General features: G+C 33.6%; 6 protein-coding genes across 6 annotated transcripts; 3 read left to right on the top strand and 3 right to left on the bottom strand.

The window, feature by feature from the left end:
• Positions 1 to 109: 109 nt before the first annotated feature.
• Positions 110 to 3,427, bottom strand: UBP7 (ubiquitin-specific protease UBP7; the record flags this gene model as incomplete). Its single annotated transcript, XM_003670534.1, has 1 exon — positions 110 to 3,427. The coding sequence occupies one exon, from the start codon at positions 3,425 to 3,427 to the stop codon at positions 110 to 112; it is 3,318 nt and encodes a 1,105-aa protein (XP_003670582.1).
• A 1,652-nt stretch (positions 3,428 to 5,079) lies between these two features.
• Positions 5,080 to 12,213, top strand: TAO3 (Tao3p; the record flags this gene model as incomplete). Its single annotated transcript, XM_003670533.1, has 1 exon — positions 5,080 to 12,213. One exon carries the CDS (start codon positions 5,080 to 5,082, stop codon positions 12,211 to 12,213), a length of 7,134 nt encoding a protein of 2,377 aa, XP_003670581.1.
• A 225-nt stretch (positions 12,214 to 12,438) lies between these two features.
• Positions 12,439 to 12,774, bottom strand: ATG44 (mitofissin; the record flags this gene model as incomplete). Its single annotated transcript, XM_003670532.1, has 2 exons — positions 12,439 to 12,651; positions 12,766 to 12,774. 2 exons carry the CDS (start codon positions 12,772 to 12,774, stop codon positions 12,439 to 12,441), a joined length of 222 nt encoding a protein of 73 aa, XP_003670580.1.
• Positions 12,775 to 13,120: 346 nt separating this feature from the next.
• Positions 13,121 to 13,711, top strand: COA1 (Coa1p; the record flags this gene model as incomplete). The annotated part of the gene is made up of 1 exon (XM_003670531.1): positions 13,121 to 13,711. The coding sequence occupies one exon, from the start codon at positions 13,121 to 13,123 to the stop codon at positions 13,709 to 13,711; it is 591 nt and encodes a 196-aa protein (XP_003670579.1).
• Positions 13,712 to 13,992: 281 nt separating this feature from the next.
• On the bottom strand, positions 13,993 to 18,042 carry BNR1 (formin BNR1; the record flags this gene model as incomplete). The annotated part of the gene is made up of 1 exon (XM_003670530.1): positions 13,993 to 18,042. One exon carries the CDS (start codon positions 18,040 to 18,042, stop codon positions 13,993 to 13,995), a length of 4,050 nt encoding a protein of 1,349 aa, XP_003670578.1.
• A 2,637-nt stretch (positions 18,043 to 20,679) lies between these two features.
• Positions 20,680 to 22,740, top strand: NDAI0F00150 (uncharacterized protein; the record flags this gene model as incomplete). Its single annotated transcript, XM_003670529.1, has 1 exon — positions 20,680 to 22,740. The coding sequence occupies one exon, from the start codon at positions 20,680 to 20,682 to the stop codon at positions 22,738 to 22,740; it is 2,061 nt and encodes a 686-aa protein (XP_003670577.1).
• Positions 22,741 to 22,852: the final 112 nt, after the last annotated feature.

The following is a 22,852-nucleotide window of genomic DNA, read 5'->3' as shown; positions in this document are numbered from 1 at the left end:
ATTTATATAAGATATATTATTCTAATTTGACGTATGGAGTCACTATTAGTTTCTATTCGATCTAAAAATAGTATTTTAAAACTTTTGTACTACCCAGTGCCAGATAAAATTATTCATATATTCTTTCATAAAACAGAACATATACGTCGCGACTTGAAACTTGTAAGATACCTTTATCCATATCTCCATGGTTTCGTTCTTCTTTCACGGTTTCATCATCAAAATAATACCATCTTTGCTTTTTCGAACCCAAGTCATGATTAGGCTCCTTGTTGACTAAAGATGTATAATGACCACTAATCAAATTCCCACTATGATTAACTATACCATACAATCTATATTTGGCAACTTCATTATTTTTCAAAACAATGTTCAATATAAGTGGATATGTAATAACGGTATTATTTTTCTTCGTCAAATCATAATAAAATCTAGAAAGATGAATAACCAATATTGGTGGTAGAACAATAAAATTTAACGTCTTGATGGTAATTAGTTTTTTTGATTTCCAGGGCTCATTCTTAGTAGACGAAGGTACCGCTGCTGGTGAAGTCTTTTTCCTAAAAGGTGATATAGAACGATGAGATCTAGTATGTAAAGTGAAAAATTTAGATTTGTATCTATGATGTTCATTATGTGAAGACATGTTTTTCTTTTTACTACTGGTAACATTCAATAGTTTTTCGGAGTCAGAAATTGTTGAAGATGCAGATGAACCACATTTGGGACAATCCCATGCATTTTCACCTGACAATACTTCATCACTGGTAAACATATTAATACACTCTTCCAATTTAACCCTCTTAGATCGACTAAAAGTTGTTGATGATGGTTTGGGTATGGCTAATGACAACACGTAAAATGTCGAATAATTATATGAAGAATTTCCACATCTTTGACATTGTAAAGAATTTTCCATTTGACCTGAAAATATATGATCAATTGGCGATAATCCATTACCAATTACATTCTTATCAAACCAATGCTTATATTCTTTATTTTGAACTTTTAAATTGTTTTCATCATACAATAATAAATTTGGATATTCATTTACCACTTCTTGTTGATTTGATAATTCATCGTGTAATCTATCTAATATAATCATCAAAAACTCTTGAGTATCTTGTTGATCATCTGGTATTCTTAAATCTGGTCTTAAGATATTGCAAGTCTTCAGGAAAGATGTTGGAACCACAGAACAACCACCATTCAAATACATTTTCTTGAATAAAAGGTTAAATGAATTAGATATCTTTGGCGTATTTGGGAATTTAGAATCATTAATGAATGATTGAAATTTTGATGATATAAATAGATCTCTGAATAACCGTGTAGCAAATAAACATTGTAACATACTATTGATATAACATGTATTACCTAAATTTCTTAAACCTGTAATTGATAATGAAACGTATAAATTGGGGCTTTTCTCAATAGTCGGTATAGAGAATTTCCTTGACCTTGTTAACATCAGTGATTCACGTTCTTGATGATATTTTCTCCTCGTTTCATCGTCTCTTGCCAATTCCACTTGATGTTGATATGATGTTAAATATTGGTTTCTATGTTGTTGGGATTTTGTTGAATGTAAATCTGTCATCGTCTTAGTCTTGAGGACAATTCCCGGACTTTGCTCAGTTGTGGAAGATATTGGGGGTAACGTAGAGTTGGTCAATAAATGTGGTACTGGTGGTGTTGGTATTGCTACAGGTGGTGGTGGAGGTGGCCTCTTTCTCATACGAAGTGGCAATTCTGGCGGTTTCCATGAAGGAGGTTGTAAAATATGAGAATCTACTAGGTCATCATGATGTTTTATACTATCTCCGCTATGACGGTGTGGTTTATAAAGGTAATCACCCATATTGAAGTTATATTGTTCAGAATACGAATATAACACTTTTTTCCATTTGTCATATCCACCTAATAAATGAGTTGGAGCTGATTTAATATTTTTGTTAGTCTTTGATGTGACTAATAAATAGAAAAAAGTAAAACTGTAATCGAAATTTGTATTCATATAGGTTTTATTATCTGTGTAGAAGACGATATATTCAAACTGAGTTCTGTTTTGTAATAGTTTTCTAGCTTTGGGTTCATATAATAGATTTTCTAACGTTGTTATATCATAAATGGGCGTGTTTGTTTTAGAATTCCATAATAACATTGGGTCTATCATAATTAAATTTGGTGCCACTATATGGTTTGAAGAAAATCTTTTGGGAAATCTTAAATCAATTAATAATAATTTTGACTTTTCAATGGGATTTGAAAGAATAGAAAATAATTCTTGTGCAGTAATTATGCATTGCTTTTGTAATCTTTCCAAACTATGAATATAGGGATTTGAATCATAATATTGAGTTATTCCATCTGCACTTCCGTCATCAACCATATAGATAGAATGGTATGAATCTTTCCGATGATTTGACGCTCTGTCAGGGTTTGTCTGTTCTATTGTCTTATAATTATTGATATTATTAATGTTGTTAATATTTTCCAACGAGGATGTCGTGAATGGCATCGTTCCTTCATTTACATTGTTCTCAGATTCGGAATTATTGATAATATTTGTTGTTGCTTTCGTTATTGGTATCTTTGGAGGTATATCAGGGGCTGATCCATTATCAAATGGCATCTGAATTGGTGCAAATGGGAAGTCGTTCGCTGTGCTATCTTTTTGGCCATTATTGTTATCAGTATTGGTCTTGGTATTAGTATTGTTAGTATATGCTAGTTTTAACTGATCTTTCGGTTCTAAAGAAGGAGCAGTCCATAACGGAGACGCCCGATCAAAATCTGTAGCATTAATTTCTTCGTTGGAAAATTCTTCATCACAATGCAATATTATAGGTAAAAGATGATGATTTGGGGGTTGATTTGTCAAGCTGGTCTCTGTTTTATTATTGATATGTTCTTGATCAATCGAATTTGATATGGATAAAGATTTTACCTGGTTTGATAATTCATTTATGGAAATTGAATAAGCCCTTTGTCTTTTAATGATTCTATGATTCAAATCAGACCCATTATTATTTTCATCCATGTCTAATACATTTTCGATTTCATCTTTAACCATTAGTAACACGTTTGTCATATGCGTTTCATTTTCGTACAGTTTCTTCAATTCTGTATATATTCCATACGATTTATTTTTGGATTGGAATTGAATGGACTGCGGTATTATAAGGAAAAGGTAATAACAACCAACTATAAAAGCAGTCAAGACATCTTTGTTATTCGTATTATTTTTATTATATGTAAAAAATAACTCTAGCAAATATTCTGTATGTTCTAGAAGATCTAATAATTTTTCTAGTTTTAATTGAGGATAATAATGTTTTATATCATCATGATATATGCTCTGGACTTTTTGCAATAATTCGTTCGAATATTCAGGGGTAAATGGGGAAGGTCCATGTACTGACATGGTTAGCTATGGGTGTCTGAAGTACTGAGTAATATAGTGGAAGTTTGCAGTACTATTAACAGTCTATGTGTTTTATCCTTAAAGAACGAAAGTAGAGGGTTTTTCTGCACAGTTTTTCCACTCCTTTCTGTTTCTCAATATAAAGTATAATCAGTAGAAAGGTATGAGCGTCTGATATTATATCATTATCAGTGATATACTGGATTGACGAGACACGGTTCTCGATGGTTCAAATGTCAAACTATCAAATCTGGTTTTTATTCTAAATTTAAAGATTTTTGATATTGTCAAATATCAGGGTTGAATACCTATATTAGGGCAAAACCTCCTAAACCTCATTATTGCTAATAGGGCCACAGCTGTCACTTCTTCCTTCCTTCAAAACGTCACAAATAACTTCTCAGTTGAATCCAAATGAGAGAAGCAGTAACCATTTCAAGATTGCAATTGTATAATTTTATTCAATGAATATTTGGAATAATATATTAACGTTCAACAAAATATGATATGTGTTTATACCCATTTAACCAAGACGAAGTAGATAAAATATATAATACTAAATAAAAAATATCTCGTTCAACTGATATCATACCTTCAACTGTTAAACTAATTTAATTTAAGTAAAAAAAATAATATGGTCTGATTGTAACACTAGAGCCACGGGGGGTTCTTTGTTCGTTTACTTGAGCGTTATCAGAGTGATCTAAAGTGTTGTTGTTGGTTTTTATAATGTTGTTCATGATCCTAATGTTTCCCACTAATTATTTAATAGTGTGTAAGGTTTATTCACTATATCTCTTTGTCGTTAGGTATTTTATCGTTGTGTTACTTAATTATTCAAGGAGAGTCTCTCTAATATTCTATCTTATTACAATGTCCACTTACATATTCACTCACACATAATATATTACTGTAATATTAATATCTTGTAGTCCAGTACTGTGGGATGTGTGCCCAAATGATCAACTCTGCTACTCTCCATTTTGTATGACAAACGTCATATTTTCTATGTATTATTTGTTTATTTTTAATTCTTATATTTTGGAAAATAACTTTAACAGAATCTGAATCTAAAGAATAAGTTTCCCATTTTTAGGATTTAAGCGGCGTAAAATGTTTAAAATGTTAACACTAGTCAAAGAAAGCCTGCGTTAAGTAAACTAAAGTATTTATGACCTCTAACTACTTGATAATTCCCTTTCACTTTACCTTCTATGCCTCCACTTCTAGCCTTCCATTATATTCATGTTGTCCTGATCGGAGAGACAGATTTTTGTATCACTATCAACGGCCATTTTCCGGAGGCATAGAGTACACAATATTGTTTTTGGAAATGTGAATTTAATTTGAAGCTTTGTTTGTAGTAAGATATTGTGTACCACTAATGAATTAAACATAAGGATACAGATATCAGGGCCACCAAATCCACAGAAATTATACCGTAAAATCAATTTAACATTGATTGCTTAGGATTTCCCTTTTACTACATATCTTCCGTCCATTTATCCATTTCCAGCAAGAACCAGTTATTTGTCTAGCATAAGATTGTTTTACTGTAGAGGCAAAAAGAGGATTATACATTATACTTTACTATCTTTACACTCCTAATACATTTTAGGTCATAAAGTATCAAAAAAGAATAGTACTCTCTAATGAACTCCGGTTTTACCTTCCCTCCTCAACGTCAGCCATCATCAGATGCGCAAAGTTTGCGGGAACAGCAGCAGAATGACTTTAACCATGATCATGTTACCGAAACTCCTACCAGTACGAATAATAAGAGTTTTGCCTTTCCAATTAATAATCAAATTCATGTCCCTTCAGTAGAATTAGGATTAGACAGCACCCAAATGAGTGATAATCATAACCTTATAAATCCTTCTGATAAACAATCTCCAATAAATCAGAATTTTCAATTAAATAATCCAAATGTCCCAATTATTGATATCCCTTCTCCAATAGAAATTCCAGAAACAATACCCATGAATAACACGAACTTTAACGTTGCTACTATATCTAGTGACAATCATACTTATAATAATATTCAAAATAATACTTTTATTCCTGCATTTCCATCTAAAGCAATGATGGATCCAATTCCAGAACCAACGACAGTGTTAACCGATGTAAGTATAATACAGCAAAATTTTGAGGTTTCAAATGGTCCAATATCAACACCTACACCAATTCTGAAGTCCAATTCACAGGAAAACGCTACAACTCCAACAGATTCAATAAACATTTCAATAAATGACAAATATGCTTTAAATTTAAGACAACAAATGGCAACAGATTGGAAAAACCCTTCTGAATATGCTTTGCATATTATCTTCACTAAGTTTATTAGAGCTACAGAAATAAAATTAAATCTTTGCATACAGGGAATAAGTAATAACCCAGATAAGGAACCATTAATTGTCAATTATCTAGCAAAAGAGATAGATCCAAATTTTGATAGTATTATAGAGTCATTAGGTCATATAGCTAAAAAGAAACCGAAACCCGTAATCGACGCAATGATGTTTTGGAGAAAAACAAAATCAGAAATTGCAAATACAGCTGCTAAAGATTTGGAGAATTTCATAAAAGAATATCAAATAGAGAAGGACAAACAATCAAAAATAATACAACCGAGAAGATCCCCTCACTCTGAAAACCTTACTCGTTCAAACTCCAAGAAAAAAATAATACCATCATTAAACGAATCGTCTCCTTCTTCCACTTCTATATTACATCAACATAAAAGAAACGTTTCTTCGAAATCATCAATGGGTAGTAATCGGAAATCCTTCGATAATAACTCAATGGGTAATAGTCTTCATCCTCAATTTAGAGAATTAGAAACATTACTAGCGCAATATAAATTAAATGCACTACAAGCCGAGAGGAAGTCATTAATAAGTATTTATATTCTTTGTAGAGTACTTATGGAAATTGTCATACAAACTCCAGGTAATTCTGATCATGAATTAAATGATAAGTTAGAAGAAATCGTGTTTACTCAGCTGAAAACAACAAATCCATTATCAATCTCTTCAAGTGTGATTAAATCTACAAATTGGAATTCCTTTGCTGAATTATTGGGTTATATGTCTGAGAAAAAATTTGTCTCTGTTACGGATAGATTTATATCAGATTTAGAAAAATTACCTAAAATCATTTCACCAGAAAATGAACCACCCATTCATTTATTGATTCTGGGAATGCGATATATTAAATTACAAAATTATCCTCTCGAGAAATTTGAAGAAAGTGCTGATTTTATGAAAAGTTTATCAAAATTCTTTAATATATCTGAGAATCTATCAATAAGGTTAGCTTATTCTGAGGTTATTAATCAACTATTACTTCCCTTGGCCGGTACTTTGACAGCTGAGGTAAATCATCCAACCTGGGTCGAGGCAATGACTACTTTATTACACTGTTCCGCAAAGTTTTTACAATCAGAACATAGTAAATTTTGGGCAGAGGGGTTTAAGTTAACAGTGTCCATTTTGTGTGCCTCCCCTCCGACTCTTTTCACCAATCAATGGATAAGTCTTATTCAATCAAACTCTGAAAAAATAAAAACAAAAAACATGACTGAACGTGTATTTTTTGCAAGAGGCCTCTCAAGACTAATATGGGTTTATCTTTATAGATGTACTGAGACTTTAAATAATACAACAAAAACACTCACTAGCTTACTACCCTTATATTTGAACAAAAAGAAGAAACAAAGTTGGTTATCCCCTAATTTAGAATTAATTAACCCACTGTGTGATACTTTAGTTTCAGTGGGATATCTTCACCCAAATTTCCTAATTGAAAATGCAATAATACCACTAATTAGGCAATCCTTTAATGGTGCTACCTTAGAAAATATGAACTGCGAGAAATTAATGTTAGCCATCAATTCATATAAAGGTCTATTGATGACAACAGAAAGGCCAGAATTTCCAGGAATAGATAATAGAGTCTATGAGTTAAATTTGAATAAAACTTTAGCGGAAAAATTCTATCAAAATGAAGCGCTTTCACAAAATAACGAGGAAGTATCATCATATTTTTATAAACTGTTTTTATTACTGGATTCCGTTATTGGGTCAGAAGTCTGGTCACCAGAAAATCAACATAAAAAGCAACAATCGACTCCTTTTGGTTCATTTGGGTTAAAGAATTTCTCAAATGATAATGATTCGAATATTAACAAGAACCATAATCTTATGCTTTTTGCAATTATAATTGAAACTATTCCATGTTGCCTTTCAATTTCAGCAAATATCCCATACAAATCAACAATTGAAATATTGGCTAGAAATGCTGTCCATGCGGATCATTCGATTGCAACGAGTTCACAAAATGCATTAAAGGCACTTGCCTCCAAGAAAAATCCATACACTTTGATCACATGGTTTGCTAAGTATTCTTTTGATTTCGATGAGAAAACTCAATCAAGTTATAACATGTCATACTTGTCTTCAGCTGAATATCATAAACTGTTAACCTTATATGTCAATTTGTTACAGTGTTGGTTGAATGAGTTCCAATCTTCTAATTCAGAGGAAACTAAAAAAACTACAGGTCTAGATGGTATTCAATTATTACAAGTCGATTCAGAATCTGACGCATCATCGGAAAGCGAACAACTAGAATGGAAAAATATTGTAACTGTCATTGAAGAAGTAGAAGGAAATGGATTGTTCTTCCTTTGTGCTCACGATTCTAATATCCGTCAACTAGCCATTAAAATCTTGAGAATAATTTCAAAATTCGACGAGGCAATGGCAGAAAAAACCATTAATATTTCTAACGGCCATTCAAGATCATCTTCTTCTCATTTCGTCGCAGATCAAGGTACCAGGTTAATTGATGTCTTAAACAATTGCGATGTCATGTCCTTATTTCAACCGTACATGACTTCTTTAAGTGCCATCGAAAAATCAAGGTTAGTCAGATCAAATTCTAGATTTAAAAAGGGCTTAATTGTTACTTTAGCTGAATCAAACTTTGGTATAGATTCTGCTCTATGGCAAAGAGTATTCCCTAGATTACTTTCATTGATTTCTAAATCTTGTCCAATCACGATGGCTCTTTGTCGTTCTATAGTTTGCATTCGTTTGGTACAAGTTCATGAAATTGTGTTACATATCGCAAATAGCAGTATTAGTAATACCACTACCAATATTAATGACGAATTCCTGAGATCCAAGAAGATTCTGCCTGAAACCATTATTAATCAGTGGAAGTCATATTTAATAGCAGCATGTACATCGCTCACTTCTACAAGTGACCAAAGGTTACATATTCCAACAAAGACTATGCAACATGGTCGGAAAAAGAGTCAGCAAATATTTACTGTACAACATCAAAAAATCAAATCAGCAAAATCAATCTTCAAAATGGTTTTGCCGTTATTGAATTCTAAGCATATAATTATTCGTGATGCTATTATAGCTGGTCTAAGTTCCATGAATATAAACATTTATAAAACGTACATCGAAAGCATAGATCCCTTCCTTAACTGCTGGAAAGAAGATACTAACACAACATCAAATAAGACTAGAGTGGAGATGTTTCATGTATTAACCATATTGAGGGAATTTCTGAGTGACCCATCAATTAATCAAGATGAATGGATTTTGAAGAAGATCTCTGGCTTCATTAAACGTGTCAAAGCCTTCTTGGAACAGGAATCTGTTCAAATTTCCTACGAATACCAAGCATTGAGGAATTATTTCCCAGAGCTATTAAAGAAGTACTATAATACAATAAGGACTCATTCATTATTAGACCAATTGTTTCCCTTTCAAGCAAGGACATCTACTTTCAACTATTTGAAAGAATGGTGTGGATATGGCGAATATGCTCATGTAGCCACTGAAAGATACAAGATTATGATCCAAAAATCTGAGTCAAATAGAGATAAAACCGCAGTATCATCTGGTATTGAGTTTCAAAGAACGAAACTAGAGATGTTGGCATTAGAAACAATGGTCACATTATGCTCTGATCCAATTACCAAAAAGATCGAAGATATACCTAACGTACCAATTGTTCTCTCCTTTGACTCTGCAGCATTATTAAGTTGGATCGAAGCACTATTTGATTCCAATAACGAAACTGTGCGGAATCTTGGTGTAGAAGCCCTGGAAAACCTTTTAGATAAAAATACGAATAATGCCAAATTATTCAAAGCTGTTAGTTTACAATGTATATCCAGTCATACACATCCTTCAGTTTCTGTGTTGTATTACACGACACTCTGTAAGTCAGTTTTAAAATTGGATGACTTAATTTTAGAAGAAGGTGAGCTTGTTTCGTTAGGTTTATATGGGATAGTTTCTGATAGAGAAGAAACTAGAATATATGCTGTTGATTTACTTTCTGCGGTCGAAACAAAATTGCATAATTCCTCATATGCGAAGGTTTTCAAAGAAAGGCTAGCTAATTCATCTAAGACTGTCTATAAATCTACAGCCAAAGAAATCTCAAGCATTTTCGCAGAACTACTTTCTCAAGATTTATGCCTCAAAATTTTCTGTAATCTGACAAGGATGCTAGATTTATTCCCATTCGAAGCCAAGAGAGATTTATTGGTATTGATAGTACCATGGGTCAATCGTTTTACTTTAAAGTCAATTGAAGAATTAGAAACATTTATGATTTTGAATAATCTTTTCTATATCACCATTGAGTTAAATAATGTGTTACTAGCGGAAATTGAACAGTTATGGATCTCCTTAGGGAAAGGGAACTCTTTCCAAAATATTCATGTATCGTTGGAATATATCCTTCAATTGTCAATACTTCATGGTAATCCAATATTTGTTCAATATGCAAGGGATGTAGTGTTATATCTTTCTAACGTACCAGGAGGTATTGGTGTAATGGATTCACTCTTGAATAACTTAGAACCAAAGGCTATGATTCCAGATCACAAGAAACGTATAGTTGAACCAGATACTACAGATGATTCATTCTTTGTTGCAAATATATGGGAAAGCTTAAATTATCAGGGGAAAGCAATCATGTTCTCTAAGGCGCAACTTTCAATTATTTTCTTAGTTAATCTGTTGACAAATCCAACCGAATCTATTAAGTCTAAACTTTCTTCTTTATTACACATATCCATATGCCTCTTGGATCATTATGTGCCTTTAATACAAGAATGTGCATCCAAAATCGTTTGTAACTTAATATTCGGTCTAGCACCAACACATGAAAAGTCTGAAGAGGTAGTAGAACTGATAAGAAACCGAAATTTACTTTGGTCTTATGATAATTTATTCAAAGATAAGAAAGGTGCTCGTTCTCCAAAATCTATGGATTCGTTAATTAGAAATCTTATAGGCATATTTTCTGCGATCCCCGATTTCCAGACTGAATGGCAGAAGACTGCTTTGAAATGGGCTACAACGTGTTCAGTGCGTCATGTTGCTTGCAGATCGTTCCAGGTGTTTAGATCGCTACTTACTTTCTTGGATCAAAAGATGTTGAAAGATATGCTACATAGATTATCAAATACAATATCCGATTCTAATACTGATATTCAAGGGTTTGCAATGCAAATTCTAATGACATTAAATGCAATAATGGCTGAACTTGATCCTACCTATTTGATAAGTTTTCCGCAATTGTTTTGGTCAATCATTGCATGTTTAAATAGTATTCACGAGCAAGAGTTCATTGAAGTCCTTTCTTGTATTACAAAGTTCATATCAAAAATTGACCTTGATTCTCCAGATACTGTCCAATGTCTAATTGCAACGTTTCCATCAAATTGGGAAGGAAGATTTGATGGACTACAACCAATTGTTATGACAGGGTTAAGATCATCAAATTCATTTGAAATTACTTTGAAATTTCTAGATAAATTGAACCTATTGAAAGATAGCCAAATAATCGCCAATCCTGACTCTAGGCTTTTGTTTGCTCTTATTTCAAATCTACCTCGCTTTCTGAATGCAATGGACAAGAAAGACTTTAGTAGTATACAAAACGCCACTGATTCTTTAATATCATTATCGAATATTAATAATCAACCTTCATTATCGAGATTAATTGATTCGTTAGCGAAAAACAAATTTAGATCTAAAAAAGATTTTATGAGTCAAGTTGTAAGCTTTATTTCAAGAAATTATTTCCCAACATATGCAGCTCAAACATTAGTGTTCTTCCTTGGCTTACTTTTAAATAAAGTAGATTGGATCAAAATTCAAACACTGGCAATACTAAAATATGTGTTCCCACTCGTGGATTTAACTAGTCCAGAATTTACTGGAGTCGGAGCGGATTTGATTTCTCCATTATTGCGTCTACTATTAACCAAATTCGACACACAAGCATTAGAAGTTCTGGATTGTGTACCAAATATATCAGGAAGTAAAATGGACAAAGATGTGTTACGTATAAGTATGGGTAATAAAGATGTTCAAAGTAGTAGCATAACCAGCACCACATTGTTTGGTTTACCGGAAGAGAGTGGATGGTCAATCCCGATGCCTACAATGACAGCTGCGACTACGAGACATAATGTCCATTCTGTCTTTATGACTTGTACCAATGCAACGACTGATGATGAATTGGCTGAAGAGCCAATAATCATGGATGATGTTGTAGAATTTCATGCTGATGGGGATTACGGCTTGGGCAGAATTGATACTATAGATTCAGTTTCGGTAGCAGAAGAGAAGGATGCTTCTTTGAGCCACATGTGGGCCGAATTAGACAACCTTGATAGTTTTTTCACAAAAGATTCACCTTTGAATATTACTGGCAGTATTATAAATATTGATAGACGCTGAAGGTACATACATACATAGAAAGTACATCTGAAGCATATATAGTTTTTAACGTATAAAACTATTGTTAATAATGTCTGCAGCCATACAACTAAGTAAAAGACGTATTATTTTTGCATAGGAATATTTATTTATTTATTTATTTATTTATTTATTTATTTAAAGGTGATGCAGTACAGGTAGTTATAGTGAATAAAAAAAAGAACTTTATCCAACTTTTCAATATGTTTACTTTCTTTCAAAATACTTTGAGGTTCCACACGATGCAACACTATAATCGTATACTGATTCCCCAAATCTCAAATACTTCCTTGTATATTCTCTTGCAGTTTGGCTTTCAATCAAAGCAAGGTTAGGAGATAAACCTGTGTTTCTTTTAATCCCAGCTAGACATGTTGAAACTAGTACCAAATCTATAGAAACATGTACAGCTTTCCCAAACTATCGACAATAACTATGTCTAAAACATAGTTTTTTAAATCGTTAGTAATCACCAAAAGTCCTTTTGAGATTCCTTTTTGTTTATTCAAGTCCATCCTGATATTCAAAACATACTAATGTCATTGTACTTAATATTATTGAACGTCAATAGATTCGTTGTAGAGTTCCTTCTCCTCATAAAGTTCCGTTTTTATTCGAATTGCGTTAGACATTTTAATATTCCATATAATTTGTAGTTGTTAAATGAAAACGCGTTATTTCAAGAACATGAATAAGGGAAGTAGTGGTACTTTAAGAGGGGGGGGGGGCTGAATGGAGAACTTGAACAACTTCGAATTTCAAATTGAGAATCTAGAATATTATCTAATATAAGAGATTGCTAGGGATATATTACTATATACTCTTACTAAATTCCAAAACAGAGATAGTTGGTAATTAACTAACAAAGAAAAGAAAAAGGATTGTAGCCATGATTAGAAATCAAATGTGTCGCTCTGTACTATTAATTACAGGATGTAGATGTTCACCATTGAGTTATACAAATTATCGTTTGTTCAGCAGCATTTCTACACTTAATGCAACGGCAACGTCAGCTCCCGAAGCAGAGATAATTTTGAAGAATAAGGATAAACCTTTGAGAATTGAAAGAGAATTACCTGATCCAAGAGAAGACAGAAGAAAACAAATTTTTGGTTTTATTGGATTTTCAGTTGCTATAACAGCTTCTTTGGCTTTGCTGTTCAATTACGAGAAGACTGAATCGCCTATTATCTCGACAAGTTTATATCAATTGAGAAGATCACCCATTACCACTGAACTTTTGGGTGAAAATATTGAGTTTGCTGGTCTTACCCCATGGGTTTTTGGTCAATTGAATCCAGTCAAGGGTAAAATTGACATCAAGTTTTATATAAAAGGCGATAAAGGAAAAACTGGTGTTGTAAAATTGGTGGCAGATAGAGCAAATAGATCAGAGGAGTTCTTAATTCATGAATGGAGTGTGACTGTCGATGATAAACATATAGATCTTCTAGAAGAAACACCATTCAAGGTTGACTGAAATGAGCACCAACAGCATCGGTTTTATTTACAGTATTTTTGGACGTTAGTATTAACCACTGTAACTAATATCATGGCGCTTTATAATTATCTTTATGAGAGTATCTATTTTCTTATAGAAGTATCTAAAGAGATAATTTCCCTGTATGTATTAATCCAAGAAACAAATATCCATTTTACTTTTCTAAATCTATATATCGTTAATTTATGCGTAGCTTCGTCCACGTATTACGGTGTGATTATATAACATTACTCCATGAAAACACAAAGATTATTTTCCGATCATATTTTTTGGATGTCACTTAACATATTTTGAGTCCTCTCCAATAAAGAATGTTTCTCTGAAATATCCTTTTCATCATTTGCTTCTCCAACGCTTACTTGTTCGGATGGTAATGTGTATTTACTACTTTTAACTCTTCTCATTGGTTCAGGTTGTTTTTCTACATCACGTAACTGGGCTAATAGAGAATGAACTGAATCAATTTCTTCTGAAGTATCGTGAACCGTATCATTTCTCTCATTTTTCTTGTTCCGAAGTTCAGCAATCTTCTTTCTTTGCTCATAGGCTCGATCGGCTTCTTCCTTCTCAATATTTTCTCTTGCACACTTTCTAAATAAACTGGAAAATTCAACAAACTGATTGAAAAAGTTGATTTTATTATCAGTGTCATCAGGATCTTCACCGTAATACAGCATACTCTTACGGAAATCATTATTTGTTAGCTTAAATTGAGCTTGTAATAGTTCGCTTTTTGTTTTGGCACGCGTCACTTTGTATTTAACTTTCCTTAAGATTTGATCATCAGGATGTAATTGAGTTGGATCAGATAATTTACCTTTAGTTACTGAGTGTGCGATACGCTCAATTTTGGTACAATACTCTTCGCATTGGAGTTGTACTTGATCTATTGTGATTTTACCCAAATCTTCCACTTTATTTAGATCATTAATAAAGCCATACACATCGGGGTAATGAATACGTAACATTTTCTCAACAAAATGTAAAAATGAAAAATTCTTGTTGTCGTTTGATTTAATAAAGGCCAATTTAGTCAGTGAATTCAACCGTATACCTTCCACCGCTTTAGTGTTCATATAATTACCTAGTTCGATAATGATATACAAGAACGTCTTGAACTTCTCAGAGTGCCTAATATTTTGCAATGCATCGTCAATTTTTTGTAAGTTGTAAAGCATATCATAATACTCTCTCTCATAAGTAGAAATAACTAGGAGACATTGCGACCTTTCAGCCCAGTAACGCCTCAAATTAAATGGTAGATACAGAAATAATTTGTCAGCTCTTTCTAATTCATCAGGATTTTTAGCTGGTTGCTCAGAGGCATTCAAGTAATCGGCAGAGTACGGTGTGAAATGCCGAATTCGTGCAGAACCAATGTTGACCATTTCATCTTTGCAGAAAAATTCTAAAACACTTACATTTTGAATCGTATCATTGTCACATGCCAGTACCTTTTGGAGCACTTCCTTTTCGGTTAATTGAGCAAAAATATGTAAGTTAATGGCCAATTGTTGCGAAAAATCTCTAGATAAGAAGGATAGCAACTTGTTACTTTCTCTTACATTAACCGCTCTTTTGGGCTTAACAACTAGGTCCTGGACGCTAAACATTCCTTGGACTTTTTCGAAAATGCCAGCGTGCTCTAATTCCAATATTGTGTCTTGACGTCCATCAGCATGATCCCATAGTGTGTTTTTAACATTTTCAATTTTATCCCAATGTATTTGCTTCAACTTCTTTTTACTCTGTTGGTTATTTAAAGTATTGTTATTTTCTTTAGAATTCAGCTCAGATGGACCAGGTGTACCAGAGGATGATGGAAAAGGAGGAGGAGGAGGAGGAGGAGGAGGTACAGAGTTTGCACTACTTAAACTTTCAGGAAGCGGAGGAGGTGGTGGTGGTGGTACCGCCGATGACTGTACCGTGGTTACATCATTATTCGAGCCATGAAGATGTATTGGGAGCGGTCGGAGGGGGAGGGGAGGTGGTGGAGGTACAGAAACATTTGGTAAGGATTGAGTATCATTTTTAGGTTCGCTTTTTAAATGTTCTGTGATACAAGAAGTACTGGTAGAACTTGAGACATACAATGAGGAGTCACTTTCGTGTAATATGGTAGTATTTGGCTTAAGAGAAAGTTCTGGATTTAGAATTGTTGATGGGGAGGATATTAACGTTGATTTTGATGTCGTGAAATCGGACTCCGTATTCGAGGAATATGAGTTAATGGAAATGGTACCAGAAGAATATTCCTTTTCGAAAATACCTGAATTAGGTACATTATGTTGTATGTCCTCGTTCGATATATTATCCGTATAACGTTTATTAAGATTTAAAGATGGATTAGGTTTATATCCAAAAAAGGTGGGATCAGCTTCTGTTGCGCCTCCTCTGACATATGACGCTAATGAGTCCACTTTATGACTTTTCACAAGTGATTTTCCAGGTAGTTTCGTTTTGTTTCGGTTTTCACCTTGTAACTTTTCAAATACAGATGATTTCTTACGTGTCATTTGACTATCTAATCGACCATGAGCTAAAGTCTTTTCATTATTTTTTTCGTCTTTACGTACTTGATCTTCTAATTTCTTTTGTTTTAGAGTAAGTTCTTCATTTTCTCTATCTCTTGATTCTATGAGTTCATTTGCTTGTTTCAATTCCTCAAGTACATCTCCTTTATCCATATTATTTATCTCACGAAGTCGATCGATTTCTTCATTTAGAGATTGAACAGTTTTCTCCAGTTCTTTCAATTCAGACATTGCTCTTTTAGTAATTTCATTTGAATGTAAGGAATCCATTAATTTAGTAACTGCTTCTTGGAAAAGAGTTTCTGACGCAACAGACTTTTGATTATTCTGGAAATTGTCCATCAAATACGTTACTAATGAATTGGTAGATTTATATATTTTTATTGTTTCAGAGTACGTTTTTGAATTCAACGCCTTTGATAAAGTTGCCAATAATTTACCAAGAGAATCTTCTACAGGTGTATCCTTTGATTTAGTTATGAGAAGTTCAATATCTGGTGCATATGAGACTTCGGGAAGGTTCATGTGATTGCTACCATACCCACGTGAATATATTGTTTCCTCTTGAGTTTTTATTTCTTTAATTTGTTCTTGGATACTTGTAGAGTCCAATTTCTCTGAGAGATATATAATTTGATGAAGATCACATTTTCTCATTTCTTCTAATATTGTAGCTTTGAGTGGTATAGTAGGGAATCCTTGAATAAGGGAATTGATTAAAAATAAATTCGAACAAAAATAATCACAAAGTAATAAAGAAGGTTTAGTCCTTTGAACAAAGGTCATGTTTTTTGTTTCCTCTAATTCAGTAGGATCGCGTAAGACACTCAAAAGACATTTAAACCAATGTTTCAATAAAGGTCGTATATGTAACCACACAATTTCATATCCTTTCTGTATATCTATATATGCTAGAAGTAACAGAAGATCTGATGCTTGCAGTTTTATTCGGAGTGAAATATCTCGTGTACTGATGATTTTGCAAAAATATTCTACTAATGAGGGATTATCTAGGATTTTAGATCTCATAATTTCTGTATTCATTAAAGTTTTAAAGCATCGAAGAAAAACATATTGACAGCCTTGCGATATATTCGGTATAATATTTGTTAATGTATCTAGGTGGTTATGGTCCAAAAATTTAGACACGCTTGAGCCGTGTCGAAGAATTCTCTCCAAATTATATAGCGAAGATGACAATTTTTTTTCATCAGATAATAGCACATCCAATTGTTCCAAAAATTGGATATCAACAGCATTTAAAGTATTTTTATCTTCTACATTTAACGCGGAATTTGACTTTTCATCCATTTTACAAATTAATTCCCATTTTCTTTTATATGAAATACCTTGTAAATTTTTTTGAGCAGAGCCCCAAAAGAAAGTTCCATCTTCTAATATTTTATTAAATAAAGCATCGATTTTATCTTCTGATGGAGGGTACCGCGGATCGAACTTAGTAAATGTTTTGCATGTTGAAGTCAAAGGACTTGTAATTTGGATGTCAGTAGAAGAGAAATTCTTAGTTTTCATTTTAAATGAGTACCTCGTGTTTAATCTTTTGGGTAACTTGAGAGAAGGTGTTTCATTTACCATTACAGAGTTCAGAGAAGATTTGCGAGAAACTTCGATCGGTGCTCCAGGTATTGAAAGTAATTGTGCAGACTTCTTACTATTACCTTTGATCTGTTGGTCGTCTAAAGATATTGCTCTTCTGTCATATTTGTAAGGTTTGATCCATTGTTTTGGTAATTCTGGAGGTGATATATTATCCATAATAACTGGTTGTTATTGAATCCCATGAATGGAGTTTTATGCCTAACAATGGTATACCTGTCTGATAGGTGTCAATTGTTCGTATATTGTATAGGCCAAAACAAGTTCTGAGGAGTTCAATTGGTCCTTTTGATCAATATTTGCGCTTGTCGATAGCGACTACTCGAAGTTCTTAGTTACATATTTTAGTTGATCTGTCAAATACGTAACGTTAGCGGTTACATAAGCGCACACGAAGTTTTCGCGTCTCTCTATATAACATATTATATATATTTAAATATAATATATACATTCCTATATTACACGTAGCGATGTTTCGGAACAAGAATGGCTCAGAAGCCACGAGTACTATTACCTCGGTTTCAAATAACGTTACATTTTCTTTTTCATTTAAAAATTAAGATCGCTTGATGATGTGATTCTTTAATAAATATATAATTCCAATATGCAAGCTACACTGGAATTACACGAGAACTTCCGTAATGGTTCTTTCCATTTACCCTTTCTTTATATACATTTCGGTTTAGAATCTAACCTTGTTTCCTTCCATGTGGTTTTACTTTATACATTCTTATCATCCTCATAGCTGTTTTATCTTGATACAAGACTGTCTATGATATTTATATACGTTTGTAATTTCAACAGCACAAGTTTAGATAATACAAAAAACTAGTGGAAAGCACGAATATATTACACTACATCAAGGGTTTTTTTTGTTAATTAGCATTGAAACTATTTATTATGCCTGACAATGATGCCAACCGGTGTCATAATTTTGGGGTCCCAAAAATCTGTGAGTTTGAAGTAAGCTTTACAAAAAAAAAAAAGGCAAAAGAATTTTATTGCTATAGTACAATGGCCTTTTACAATAACCTCTACTCTACAATAAGAAAGTATAAACAGTGTTACAGTAGAGCTCCTTGGTGTTTTATACGAGAGCGTACCCTATGAATAATGGCTAATCTCGAACCTTAAAAATCTTATGCCAGTGTCGAATGGTTTTGATCTTCTTTTGTTCATAATTTATACACAACTATCTCTACAAAATATTCGCAGTTAAATAAACTATTATAATCATAAGATTATTTATTTTTGCTTTCAAGATGATTTACTAACTCTGGTAATTTTGATAGCATTTTTATCCTGTTTACTTGAATTGATGCGCATTTTCGGTCAAATAAAAACAAGAACTTTTTTCTGGAATCATGTTATACATCGCCCTATTAACCCTCATAGAGGATGATGTAATTTCGTTAACTGGAAGTAAGTTTTTCATACTAATTCTTTTCTTTAAATCATACAACATCCCAAATTGGTCACAAGAAAAAACCGAGCAAGGGGGGGACACTGCCGCTATAACCTATCCACATATATATGCATATGTTTTACGTATCAATATATGCATATATATGTGGTTTTTTTGAAAGTTTATTAACGTTAAAATATTAATAGTTTTTTGTCTTGCATGTTCTCCGTGGTGACATTTGTAAGGAGCTACAGTTGTCACAGGTTGAAATTTTATTTTCATCATAGGGCACATAGTTTCAGCCCTACCTTATTTTAATCCGCATAAAATGCTTTCTAATTCTACCCTATTCCTGTTCTATTTTATACCAACTCACGGTCCCTCTTAATTAGTATGGTCAATAGATAATTGTTCTATGCCTAGCAATAGATATGGACAGCCAGTTCAGCCTTCAAGTGATGTACACTGTTTAAGAAAAGATGAGGAGATAAATTTCTTACTTTTAAGGAATTGGGCCTCTCCTATCAAAGATACTTAAATAGCGTTATGAGTAACGAAAGATAAACTACGTATTTTCTTTGAGCTTTCTACTATTCACATATCATCTCGCTGAGATTTTGGAATAAAAATTCGTACCCAGATTCAATTCTCAAATTTGGCCCACAGTCATAATTTAACTAACTTTAGAATATATGATGACACCAGACCTAAACTCCAGGACCGTTACCTCGATTTTTTGACCACCCAATCCCTTAATTCTTTCCCGTCAGAGGCTTCTTTGGGACCCCTGGTGGTTTTTTGCAGGGCCTCGAGGAGTTTAGGGTAACAGAATCGATTATGCAAGAAAAAGTAAGATAAAGACGGATAAAGAAAAGAAAGTAAGGAAAAGAAGAAAAACTTTTCCGAGATAGACTCGTAGGACCACTCAAGATGTTATCAGAAAGGACTTACGTTATACATCTGTAACGTTTCTAGAACATAAGGATAGAAAATCACCAATGCAGGTCTCGAAGGGGTCAGAGAAAACAACAGAGAAAGTAGCTGCATGTAGAAAATCCAACAACGTTGTAGATTTGGTAATTCGACCCATGTGGGGAGATTCTGCAACTGCTTCTTAGACCCGCCGAGGAAGGAAGGCAAATCTTTTAATTGACCAGCATGGAAAAGAACAGCAAGGATGTACTTAAAGCTTAAAGAACTTTTTAGCTTTCAAGACAAGATTTGTATTTAAAAAAAGTACGATTCTTTAGTAATTATATCTCTACATCTTGTTGGAAACTAACAACATCCGAAGATTAAACAACAGATCACGAATTATTTTGATCTTTACAATAAGAGAGAGAGACAGAGAGAAAGAGGAAAAAAGAATATAAATTTGAATATAAGCTTCTATGATCTCGTTTTATACATATTGTGCTTTAGTGCTCCCATTAATACCCAATTTAGCTTTAGGGTTGGATATTTCAAGAAATGTTACACTTGCTGGTTCAAGTTCGTACCAAGATGGCGTTAGCGTGGCTAAAGGTAGTACATTTTCCCTTGTAGATGGTTCTTCCGCTGATATCAGTGGTGATTTAAGTATTGAAGGGACCATTTGTCTTGGTTCTTACCAGGATACTTCTAGCAATATGGACGTTTCCGTTTCCGCGGGATCTGTTTCTAACTCAGGATCTATAGTTATTAATCCAAAGGGTTCTGCTAAGTTAGATTTCGGTAGTTTCCAAAATCTTGGATACATTGCAATAACTTCTGGAACACAAGATACAGAAACTTTCTCAGCTCAGCAGAACTTTAATAATCAAGGTCAAATGTATTTTGGTACAAGTGGTCCTTTAGAGATTGAAGGTCCAAGTTCTGGTATTGAAAACAGTGGTACACTAGCGTTCGTTGGCAATACTATTACATTTAAAACTGGTATTACTGGGGATGGTTGTATGTCTTTACAACAATCAACTACCCTTAATGTAGATATGGATAGTAGTTTGGAACCTACAATCTGGTTCGGAGATGACAACTCAAATACATTAATTCTAAACGGTAAACAACAAAATACCCCAACAATCAAAGGGTTTGGTGGTTCTAACACTATTGTCCTCAACATAACTACTGCATCAAACAGCACATCAACTCCGGCATTAAGTTACGATGGTAATACAGGTATTTTGACTGTAAGTGGTGCTTCCACAGTTAAATTGGATATTGGTACTGGTTACGATTCATCTTCCTTCACAGTGAGTGGCAGCAGCGGTATAAATGGTGTTCCCGATGGGACTGCAGTCGTTGGTTATAATTCCAATGCACCAGATTCAAATCAACCATCTTCCTGTCAAACCGTCTCAGAGACTCCAATGAGCTCTTGTGTTGTTGACTTTACTATCCCAGATCCTATCACAACTTCTGTTGTCTCTGGCGATGCAACAGTTTCTGAGGTTATTTCATACTATTCTACTACCGAATCGGACGGATTTGCAGCAACTGCAACAACAATTTCTATTATTGAAGTATCGTCAAGTTCGTCAATTGCATCCTCCAGTTCCATTCTTAAGTCTTCGTCTAGTTCTGTTGCTTCATCTTCTAGTTCAATCATAATCGAACCTTCCTCAAGTTCCATTGAAAAATCGTCCAGTTCAGTTTCCAAGTCATCCTCTATAATACTTTCTTCTTCATTTAGTTCATCAAGCAAGTCATCAAGTGTTGCTGCTCAATTATCTTCAAACACAATCCCTTCTTCTTCTAGCTCGGTTGTCGAACAAACTTCAAGTTCTGCTGTTCCACAAGCTTCAAATTCTGCTGTTCCACAAGCTTCAAGTGCTGACGTTCCACAAGCTTCAAGTTCTGTCGTCCAACAAGCTTCAAGTTCTGACATTCAACCAGCTGTGAGTTCTATCGCTGAATCTAGCGGCATTTTTGAAGCATCTTCTTCCGATGTCGTTTCTGAACAATCTTCATCAAATGGCGAAGCTGTTCAAATAGAATCTTCATCCACTTCATCCACTCCTGCATCAACCCCTCTGACCTCGTTAAACAATGAACTTGCAGAATCAAGTTCCGTTAACGAATCGCCTGTTGGTATTCCTCAAAGTTCATCCAAGGAGCAATATGTTTCAAGCGAAGATGAAACTCCTGTTCCTGTTAGTTCAGAAGCTCAACCTGTCTCAACTTCAACTGTTGAAGCTCAAAGTAGTCAAGAGCTGCCAAATATTGAAAACGTATCCTCCGTTATCGAATCTATAAACCAAACACTTGAAAACCAAGCTGCAACTATGGCCGAATTGGATGCTTATGAAGGAAACTTAGCTCTCTCAGACCCATGTGTCTCTTTTACCACAGAATATATAAGAGGTACTACTTATACAACAGAATATTCTCTTATTACTGGCTCCTACACAGAAACTGTGACACTATCGACATCCTTAAAGACCTATATCATCAAAGCTAGTTCCACAGCTTAATTTCCTAGAATATTTGCTTTAAGCTTAATAAGTCTTGCGCTGATGGAACATTCAGAACTAATTTCTTATAGTTTTATAAAAATACTTTAAAATTCATTCAACATATTGTATT

The sequence above is a fragment of the Naumovozyma dairenensis genome, chromosome 6, assembly GCF_000227115.2.
Source record: "Naumovozyma dairenensis CBS 421 chromosome 6, complete genome".
NCBI lineage: Eukaryota > Fungi > Ascomycota > Saccharomycetes > Saccharomycetales > Saccharomycetaceae > Naumovozyma > Naumovozyma dairenensis.
The sequence above is the reverse complement of the archived record's forward strand: the minus strand, read 5'-3'. Positions and strand labels throughout refer to the sequence as shown.